Below are 11,246 nucleotides of genomic sequence, written 5' to 3'. Positions count from 1 at the left end.
TTGTTTCACTTTGTCAAACACTGTGAACGCTCTAATGACAAAAGTTATCATCCGATCTGTATGAAATTTACATGTATCCTTTAAAATAGTGAAACAAAGAAGCCTATTGAATTTCAGCAATTTCCGTCTAGAGTTAGAGCCCTTGTTTCACTTTATTTAATCTTGTTAGAACGACAAATCTTATCATCTGATCTGTATGAATATCATATGCATCATTTAAATTAATGAAACAAAGAACCAGTTTGAATTTCAGAAATTTATATTAATTGGGTCTAGGGTTATGAACCATGTGAACACGCTGACAACAAAAGTTATCATCAGTTCTGTATGAAATTTATATGTATCATTTAAATTAGTGAAACGAAGAAGCCTATTGAATTTCTGTTATTAAGTTCTAGAGTTATGGCCCTTGTATGAAAGATCCTATCAAATTTTAACAATTTCTGTAAATTACTTCCAGAGTTAAGACCCTTGTTTCAGTTTGTAGAACTCTTTGAATTCACAAATGACGGAATTTTAAATCTGATCTGTATGTAATGGTCTTGTAAATGCCCCCCCCCCTCCCCATTACCTACAACTGAAAAAATATGCCACAACCCTAATCGACTGCTCGGACTATTTAGCTTCTGTAGGAGTATGTTCGTTGCCTGGCAACCTATCTTCAGAAGAAGAACAGGCTATAGGCAAAGGAGGCAACTATTTAACTTTGATCTATGATTAATATACTGTACACCACGACCACTTTCACTCAAAGACAACCAAACTCATCATAATTATGTTTTGGCCTATGTATACTTGGGTGGAAATAGGCTATATGGTACACTACTAAGGCCATACGAAAAAAATATTCTGGTTCTCAAACAATCCTTTCCAAAAAACTCATGCAGGATGGAGGTTTTTAATTTTGTGTTTTTATTTTGTTAAAGGATCACTATAACTGGGCTAAATGACTGCTAATAAACATCACATTTCAACCCAAGGCACTACGTACATTTATCTTATGTTGTTGTTTAACAGGAGTATGTGATAATCCAGTATCATTTATGATTGTCAGTATCATTTATCAGGGTTGTGTACTTGATAAATGAGCCTATGCCATATTTCAGGTTTCATCCAAATCAGCTATTTCCTGTAATAGGGTAAAACATTTATGTGAGACTTTATTTTTTGGGGACGCAGCCCTTTTTAAGTAACACAAGATCATCTGAAAACCAATATGTTTTTATATATGGTCTAAGAAATATTTTTAAACACAGAAAAAAATATGTAGGGCTTAATGGAGTTTAATGTCTTGTCGATAGAGTAAAGTGTTTTTCTGTATGCCAATCTGCACTGAAGGTCTTTTCTTTTCATTCCAATGTTTAGTATAATTTTGTTTCGATAAATCATTTGAATGGAGGCGTCTTTATAAGAAGGGGTTCAACCGGTGTACAGAGATAACCCATGTAGTTGGGCAAATAGGTCTACGGTTTGTCGTAATTGTACAAACCTGGAATAGATGACAGGCCTTATGGATCATCCCATCTGAATGAGAGCAAAATTCTTGGTCATGTGTCCCCTTATGCATGGCTGAATTTGTATAGCCTACCCAACTAATGACTAGTATGATCGACCAGGGATATAGGCCTACACGTTGTGTTTGTATTGACCCAATATGAGGGGAGGGGTTGAAAAGCACACACCTTCCACACCCCCACCACTTGTGTACAAATCAAAGAATATTGATCATAGGCCTATATGGCCTTTGTAGATATACATTTTAGAGGAAATAATAGGCCTAGGCCACTTGTTATGCAAGTGATAGCTACCAGTACTGAAAAAGTTGACCAAGGCCATAGAGGTAAGTTTTACAATCAAGAAATTGGATTTAGATAATTGCGGCAACAATTATAAAAAATATCTTCTGGCTCGTCCACTAAGCCATAAGTACCATAGGTCAATTAAAAAAACTGGTCGGAAATGGGGATTTAATCCTACTTTTCTGCAGTAAAAATAGTGGCATCCGTTGAATATGGAACAATAATGAACAATTCTATTATTGTTTCCAAACTCAAAAGCCTACTCGTTCTGTAGAATGGATCGAGGGCCTAGGAAATGAAATGGGGTTTAACGTCCTGTTCTGCTCCTATACCGGGCTAATGAAGACGGGCATACGCCATACAGTGTGCTATGAGGGAAATTTTGCCCGGACAGCGGCACTATCACCTACTCTAATTATATCGAATTCCAACTGCCAGGGGATCTTTTACGTGCATTCTAATATATACACGGGACCTCGGTTTTTCGTCTCATCTGAAGGACTAGACAGCTGTCCATGTCAGGCCCTCCGTTCTGCACCACTAACAAGGGGAAACTACGTCGGAAAATCAGGATGAACTTTCTCGGCCACTGCAGGGATCGAACACCCGACTTCCAGGCTAGCAAGCCAGCGTCTTAACCAACTAGCCACCGTGGCTCCCAAGGGTCTAGGAACAGTAGCTAATCGGATGGGATCTGACCCGAGGTTCTGTGCACGTAAAAGAACCCTTGACAGTTGGAATACAAAATAAGGGTAGGTCTCTAGGTGGTTGCCTCACTGTCCATATTCAACGGATGCCTAAAGAAAGTGGCTTTAACTTCAACAATCAATTAGGCCTACAATCTAATGTAGGCTAAACTTCAAATGGCCTTATAGAATTAATTAATTGATACCGTATGGGAAAAGTAAACCTAAGCCCTATCTATCTTAACAATACATTTTTCAAGTCAACTTAGGTTCTTTTGTTTTTTGATTCATTTTTGTTTTAGGTTTTGACAACACTTCTTCAAATACCTTGCAATTTCTATTGAGACTACATGAGTCTTGTAAAGCACGACTATTAAAGGGAGGTAATTTATTTGTTTACACTGTGGAGGTTTTTGCCAAAAAAAAAGATACAAGCCTGATTATATTCGTTTGGTAATTTGCAGACACAGCAATGGTTTGTATTTTGTTAATTCTACATTACAAAACAACATTATGTTTTATATTCCCATTACTTTTGGTGTCAAACCCACTGAACGCGGTGCAAAATTGATTTTCATTCTAAACTAAACACGTGTGACCTGACAGTGGCTGCCACATTTAAAGTCGCTGGAAATATTTTGTTTTTTTTAATTATTTAAATGTTTTTCCATGTTTCTATTTACATGTATAGGCCGCTATTGTACTTTCGCACCTCTACCAGTTCCCGTGGTCGTAGAGACTTGAAATTTTCAGGGGGTTTTAAAGGTGGCTAGGCCTGATACCGGCGGTCATGTTGATCCGACTCCCTTATATTTTTCTATTTTCATTTCCATTTCCATCACTGACAATCACTTTTTTTTACCCAGTCGTACGATAGGACATTAAGCTCCATTTGATTTCATTTCATTTCGAATCCAGGCAGCCTACGTTGATAATATATGGCTATTGGGATTGAATGTTCCAAATGGTGATAATGATAGCGATATGCGATTTACATGAGTTTATAAGAGATAAGAATGAATTTCACTGATTTTATTTTTAGAGTGGAGATACAAATAGTTGTAGAATAGAAACAGATAGTTTTGGTGAGATCCAGGTACCTTGTAACAAGTATTATGGAGCAAACACAGCACGATCTGTCATTAATTTTGATATTGGTGGAGAATCCGAACGAATGCCTGTAAGTACACAGATTAGTAGAATGAAGGTTTCTACTCTTGAGTAAATCTCATGTGCAATTATATAATTTCCGGGAGGATTTTTCCTGAAAAGAAATTGGATCACACTCTTTCAAGGGGGCTCAGTGAATAGGGCGCTGGCTCACTATACCCAGGAGATCTTGGGTTCAATCCTGATCTTGACCTAGAAAGTTTGCCAGGAATTTTAGCATGGTCTCTTCTCACCAGAGATGCAGTGCGGAGAACCTGGCAAGGAACAATGTCTAGTCATTTGGGTGGGAAGAAAATCAATGTCCCATGTACATGTTCTCGTGCACGTAAAATAACCCTTGACAATTGGAACTTAAATACAGTGCACTCTGTCACATCCGACCTCTGATCACTCCGGCACTCTGTTACATCCGACACCATTTTCATGTCCCAATTTATTTCCTTATTATTTCAGCCAAAAAAATCTCTGGGTAATTCGACCTCTGTACGTTCCGGATTATGACATCAATCAGCCGTCCCGTCATACGATTTCCATTGAATCGACACCGTATAATCCGGCCTTCAATCGGTGGGTGTGAAGCAAACACTTGCCGATCAATTATCTGTGAGATTAAAACTGGATGGGTGTGAAGCCACAAAAGATTAACAAGCAATCACCAATCAATTATCTGTGAGATTAAAACTCGCTACCGTGGGTCTTTGTTGATTACTTTGATAATTTTAATCTCTTGTACAACAGTTGTGACAAATACTCAAGAATATCCGCGAATTTTCCCCCGAATTCACAGTCGTAAAAATATTCCTAGCACCTGGTGATTCGAAGTTTTACATGTATGTTCGAAGCTACATTATAATAATACTTCCGGTTTTGAGAAAACTGGGTATATTTCGACACTCTGCTTAATCCGACATATTGTAACGATCCTGTACGATGTCGGATGTGACAGAGTGCACTGTAGTAAGATTAGCTCAGTTGGGCCAGAAAAGCAGGACATTAAACCTCATTTTAATTCAGTTCATTATAGGGATCATTTGCTTGTGTACACATTGTCATTGACTTTTTAATACATGCTTAGGTATGATTATAGGCTATAGCCCAACATTTGGTCTGCAAATCTGATTAATATTTCCAGGTGTGATTTTCTGATGTTATGATGATTTGTCTGTATTTTAACTTTTAAGCTTCCTGTTATAAAAGCATTTGGAATATTAAAGAGATCTGCTGCACTAGTCAATAAAAGCTATGGTTTAGATTGGACTGTTGCTAATACTATTGTACAGGTTTGTGAAGAGGTCAGTATAAATTTATATTTTTGCTGTCAATTTAAATCTGAATAACATAAACCCTTTAATGTTGCTTTAATTTCAGGAAGCAATAACATTTTAATACTAAAATATCCTAAAATAGAACACAGCATTTAATATGAATTTGACTGTTAAATGTGATCAAATACAACAAGTGGATCCGTGGTAGCTCAATGAGTAAGGTGCTGGCCCGCTAACTAGGAGATCCCAGGTTCGAGATGCAAGACTGAAGGCCTGGCAAGAAACCGTATCTAGTCGTTTGTAAAAGAACCCTTGAAATTTGATTTCAAAATAAGGGTAGGCCATAGCACCGTTGTCCAGATAAAATTTCCCTCATAGCACACTGTATGGCATATTCCTGTCTTGTGCAAAAAAGTAAGACATTAAGTCTGATTTCATTATCATTATCTCTTCAAATAGAAATGTAATTGACCTGACTTTTCATCTAGCCAATGGAGAGAGGATTTTGTCTTAGGTAAGAATAGTTTGCCTGGCTTCAGTCTGATTTCAAACGGAACAGATAACTGATATGGTAGTAGTTTGATCTTCAACTAATGTAGGCAGAGAATTGAAATGAACAAAATAAAGATGTTTATGATTATGTGCATCATATATTGCATTTGATGTGGAGCCATTTCTATTTTAAAATGTATCAAAATACAATTCAGGGAAGTACTCTTTAGCAGCACACATTATAGAAATAGAAATTTATTTATATTTTAGTTGTATATTTTTTAGATAATAAATGGTAAACTTGATGATCATTTTCCTCTTGTTGTGTGGCAAACAGGATCTGGTACTCAGACTAATATGAATGTAAATGAGGTTATTAGTAATAGAGGAATTGAGATATTAGGTGGTGTTATGGGTAGCAAAACACCTGTACATCCTAATGATCATGTTAATATGTCACAGGTGAGTGATCAGGGTATTGAGACATTATTCCTGTTTAAATGAATGTTAATCCTGATTTTCTCTGTCACAGATTGAAATTGTATGGCGGGTTTTGTTTATTTTTTGGTCCAGAATCAAAGTAAAGTGTTTGAATATACATATTCTGCCAGAATTTGGTGAATTATATTTAATTTCAGGGGGCAAACAGAAATTCACTTCGAAATTGACATGTAGGCTTATAGGTTCCGTAGATGTCAATCAAATGAATGTCACATGTTGGGTTCTTTGTTGTGAAAATCATCTGAATGTTAAAAAAACCCCAAAGTATGTCTAAATTATAACGGTTTACAAAATAGAGTTATCTCCCTTGACACATCACTTACACGATGTAAGTCATGTCTTATATTTTCCTTCATTTTCACATTACATTCAGGCACTTTGTGATCCTTTATTACTAGTTCCATTATACAGAGCATTGTCACCTTTTCTGTGATATATACATGTACAATACAAACTGTTATCCAGACAGTGCGATATACAATCTTTACCTATATTTATACGCCATTCTTTGATGCTGGCATACCATTATTTTGTACGGGCACCGTGCCAACAATACATATATAATTTTATACCAAATCAAATATTACGATTTCATTGAAATGCACGGGTGGGATAGTGTCTGTATTTTAAGTTGTTTAATGGTCTTGAGCAAGACATTGCGTAATATAATGATATAGCCCTCGGACTAATGTCCTCATTTAGTATCAATATATTACTTAATGTCTCATTCTCAACCATTAAATCACACTTATTTCTTTAAACAGTCAATTTAATTTTATTATGGTTTATATTTTAGAGCTCCAACGATACATTCCCTACTGCCATGCATATATCCGTTGCAATAGACATAAACCAAAGACTTCTTCCTGCCTTATCTACACTACATGATGCCTTAAATGAAAAAGTTAAAGAATTCCAGGATATTATTAAAATTGGTAGAACTCATACCCAGGTATATTTTATAATGTTAAATAAATGAAATTGGATTTAACGTCCTACTACTTTTCTGCACCGACTAGGATAACTAAGACAGGCATATTATTATGCAGGGTGCTATGAAAGCAATTTTGCCTGCACAGTGGCGTAATGGCCAACTCTTATTTGAAACACCAACTATCAACAATTCTTTTTTTACATGGATGACAACGTGTACATGGGACTAAAGAAGAGATTTGATTAAATTGAATTACTTTAATAATTGTAATATCATATTTAAAGTTACCTTAAAATTATTAGCAAATAGAAGAAAGCCTACCACAGCCTAAAGCATATACTGTATTTCATGCACTTCAGTTTATAGTATATCAACTGCATATTTTATTTAAATAATCTTCATCGCTAGACAGTTACTATTTTATGCTTGACTACATTTTTATGTTTGCATTAATTCTCATTGATTGGCTAAAAAGAGTCTGTTATTTTATAATAATTTGTTATTCTATAATTACTACAAAATATGTAAAGACCAATATAGGTAATAATATGTACATTTATGAAGAGAAATTTGGGATATCTTTTTGTGTGATTTCAGGATGCAGTGCCTTTAACTTTAGGTCAAGAGTTTAGTGCCTATGTTCAACAGATTAAATATGGAATATCAAGAATAAATTCTACTCTTCCCCATTTATATGAACTAGCAGCTGGTATATTGATTTCTTTTAAATTTCATGAAATGTATTTAATAAAGCTTCATAAAAGAAAATCATGTGATAAGAAACACCTGATACTGATGACAGATAGATAATTTTAATCAGTAATAGTTGTCAATTAAATAGGCATATTAGTGGCAGGGAAGCCATGTTTCCAAAGATACAATACTTCAGGCAAAATAACAAATTATCTGGCAGTAATCAGAGATTTTAAAAGCAGATTCTGCTTTATTTCATCAAATTTAATCAGGAAATTTGAGTATCAGAATCTCTATCTGAAGTGCCTATGGATATTTATATACTGAGCGCCATGGAAAACACATCACTTTTTTTTCCCAAATATTTTATTACTAGGTGGTTTTGTATGTATAATATTATGCAATACTATGAACTATTGTTTCACACAATGCTCCCAAACTCAAAAAATATCGGCCTGTGTGCACAAAAAAAAATTGCACGAGATGCACATGAAAAACCCAATATTCACTTGCAGCATTGTGTGTGAGCCCTTTAAAAGCATGTTTTCAACTTAATGTGCTGTACATGAACTGTGAAAGGTCAATCTGTCGTAATTTGTTGTTGGACGTGTGAAGGAATGGAGCTAGAGATGCTGAGACTTACTGAAAATCAACGGAATGAAGCCATGGGAATGTCTCGGGCTGGCATGTTTACACGTGCTATTGCCAGACACTTCAATTGTCATCCGTCCACTATTGTAAGGTTGGTGGAACGTGTTCGAGTTACTGGATCAACGCGTGATCGTCAACGTCCTGGTCCACAACGCGTTACAACCCAGGCTCAAGACCGCTACATCCGGGTCACTCATCTGCGTGACAGATTCCTCCCAGTGACTCGAACAGGTGCAGCAGTTGTCGGAAGACAAGGACCAGTAAGTGCCAACACCGTAAGACGTCGTCTAAGAGAAGTAGGACTTCGTGCACGACGGCCTTATGTTGGAGCTATCCTCAGGGATCATCACCATCAGCGGCGTTTGATATGGGCTCAAGGACACCAGACATGGAGAAGAGTAGACTGGCAAAGTGTGCTCTTCAGTGATGAGAGTCGCTTTCATCTTTATCACGCTGATGGCCGTCAACGTGTGTGGAGACGTCTTGGGGAACGTCTTGCAGACTGCTGCGTCTTCAAAACGAATCCATGGGGTGGGGGAAGTGTAATGGTGTGGGGAGGCTTCACATTTCATCACCGGACCGCCCTACACATTTGCAGGGGTCGCGTTAATGCTGTAGCCTACCGTGATGATGGCCTGTGGAGGACACACGCGCTACTGACATCTGTGTCGTACTTTTGGTTTTGACCCCTCTGACTTTGTACCCTTGATTACAGATTAAACATCCATAAGTGTACAAATGTGTTGTTATTGATGTGTTCCCATTTGAATATTGTTCACAATAAGAAGCAAAATAAATAAGATATGTTTACAGGATCATTTTGTGATGCGTTTAGTGATGCGTTTTCCATGGCGCTCAGTATATTTTTCTTCTAATAAAATCATAAATAACTCTAAGATGTTTTATTTGGTTTCTCATTATATGCTTTAGGTTTTTATATCTACATGGGTATATATATCTATATATATATATATTTACAGGAGGAACAGCTGTAGGAACTGGTTTAAATTCTCGAGTTGGTTTTGCTGAGAAAGTTGCTAAAGGGATAGCAGAATTTACAGGTAGGGTTCTTCTTTGTATGCTAGATAATAAAATACCTTTACTTTGTATACAAAAAGACTAAATTATACTGTAAATCATGACATAAATATTTAAATTGTGTTGTAAATCATAACATAAATATTTTAATCTAGGTATGTCATTCATTTTTTTTTTTCACTCTCTTTGGCCTTTTTGTAGGTTGTCAATTGTGCATTCATACTATTTTTGAAACTACATGCCACCGCTGTGTTGTAAATTATTTGAAATCTTTTCATTTTTACTGGATTTTCATGCTGAGGCTTACTAGTTACTTGTACTATTATCTTCTCTAAATCAATAACAAATCACAGTTTGACATTTACTGTAATACTACTAACAAAATTATTTTTATTTAACCAAAATTTCAGTATCTGTAGCATTTTGGAACAGCAAAATTGTAAAAAAATCTATTTTTTTAAATGTTATTTCAGGTTTACCATTTGTAACAGCCAGTAATAAATTTGAAGCTCTGGCAGCACATGATGCATTAGTTGAAGTTCATGGTTCCTTGAATGTTGTTGCTGTTAGTTTAATGAAGATTGGTAATGACATTAGATTTTTAGGCTCTGGGCCGAGATGTGGACTTGGTGAATTGAGTCTTCCTGAAAATGAACCTGGAAGCAGCATCATGCCAGGTAATTAAAACATATCTCTTTGATAGTTCCTTTCTTTTAGTTCCAGCCAGGCCAGATCAACTTTTAATTAGTTTAAACATATTTTATTGACAAATATCAAAAGGATTGAGCACAAGTTTCAAAAACTTAGAAAAGCCCTTTCCATAATCCATATAAAACTTTTAATTAATGCCATATAAAAAAAAATGATTTCTGTGTTACAGGTAAAGTGAATCCGACCCAATGCGAAGCCTTAACAATGGTGGCAGCACAAGTGATGGGCAATCAGACGGCTGTTTCTATTGGTGGAAGTAATGGACATTTTGAATTAAACGTCTTTAAACCAATGATGGTCAGAAATGTTCTCCAGTCAACCCGCCTTTTAGCAGATGCGTGCAATTCATTCAGCAGAAACTGCGTAATTGGTATTAAAGCCAATCGTGAAAAAATTAACCAAATTTTAAATGAATCTCTGATGTTAGTGACAGCTCTGAATCCACATATAGGTTATGATAATGCTTGTAAAATTGCCAAATTGGGACATGCTGAGGGGTTGACCTTAAAACAGGCAGCTTTAAACCTTGGTTTAGTAACAGAAGAACAGTTTAATGAATGGGTGATTCCTCAAAATATGTTGGGACCAAAATAACGTTCACATTAGATAGGTGTATTAATTCAAGCAATTTCTGAATCTGTTGCAGGCATGGTCAACATGGATTTGCTTTGCCAGCTTTTGAAGCTTTTGATCTTTTTAATCGGCTCACATTTGCAACATTTTATTTCTGGTCTGCCTAACCGTTGGACTGTGAAGCGTGGAAAGAAATATATATTCACTAATTGTTATATTGTTATTTTTGTTATTGCCATTACTGCCATATGTATGAGAACATTGCATTGTTTGTCATACATACATTTTACTGAATCTTCTATTCCACTTTTTAAAACTCCATTTCCAACATTCAGGAAGAGGGTACAATGTTTTTTGCAATATCTTTTTTGTATTCTTGTTGGAGCTAATTCAGAGATATATATATATATATTTTAATTTGTATATATTAACTAATATAAGTCATCAACTGTTGACATTTAATAAAGGTTTATTTGTGATTACCAGCTAGTAATGTTAATAAAGTATTCATTGTTTGTTCTCTTTAAAGTGGTGGGGATATTGCGCGCTTGTAGGGTCACCTGTCTAACCCCCGGTTTCCTGTCCCTGTCAGAGCCCCCCCACGTGCAAGTGAATTATTGAAATAAAATGATACCTTATGTTAGTCCCTATTGCTCCTGTTTTCTCACTACACTCTATTTATAAAGTTTTTAGCGTTTCCGAAATTCTATCAGGATTATCGCCCTTATTGCCC

At 35.9% G+C, this 11,246-nt stretch overlaps 1 protein-coding gene across 1 annotated transcript; it reads left to right on the top strand.

The window, feature by feature from the left end:
• The first annotated feature begins 2,873 nt into the window (after positions 1–2,873).
• LOC126822206 (probable fumarate hydratase, mitochondrial) lies at positions 2,874–11,017 on the top strand. Its single transcript, XM_050550954.2, has 9 exons — positions 2,874–2,960; positions 3,528–3,665; positions 4,837–4,947; positions 5,698–5,874; positions 6,710–6,865; positions 7,445–7,556; positions 9,172–9,252; positions 9,703–9,906; positions 10,110–11,017. The coding sequence occupies exons 1-9, from the start codon at positions 2,958–2,960 to the stop codon at positions 10,532–10,534; spliced, it is 1,407 nt and encodes a 468-aa protein (XP_050406911.1). The 5' UTR covers positions 2,874–2,957; the 3' UTR covers positions 10,535–11,017.
• The last annotated feature ends 229 nt before the right edge of the window (positions 11,018–11,246 follow it).

The sequence above is a fragment of the Patella vulgata genome, chromosome 5, assembly GCF_932274485.2.
Source record: "Patella vulgata chromosome 5, xgPatVulg1.2, whole genome shotgun sequence".
Classification (NCBI taxonomy): domain Eukaryota; kingdom Metazoa; phylum Mollusca; class Gastropoda; family Patellidae; genus Patella; species Patella vulgata.
This window is presented reverse-complemented; position numbering and strand designations above follow the sequence as displayed.

Excerpts from the sequence above, each read along its gene's own strand:
- LOC126822206 (XM_050550954.2), top strand. Across the intron at positions 3,666-4,836 it reads GAGAATCCGAACGAATGCCT|CTTCCTGTTATAAAAGCATT; the intron begins GTAAGTACACAG and ends TTAACTTTTAAG. Across the intron at positions 9,907-10,109 it reads TGGAAGCAGCATCATGCCAG|GTAAAGTGAATCCGACCCAA; the intron begins GTAATTAAAACA and ends TCTGTGTTACAG.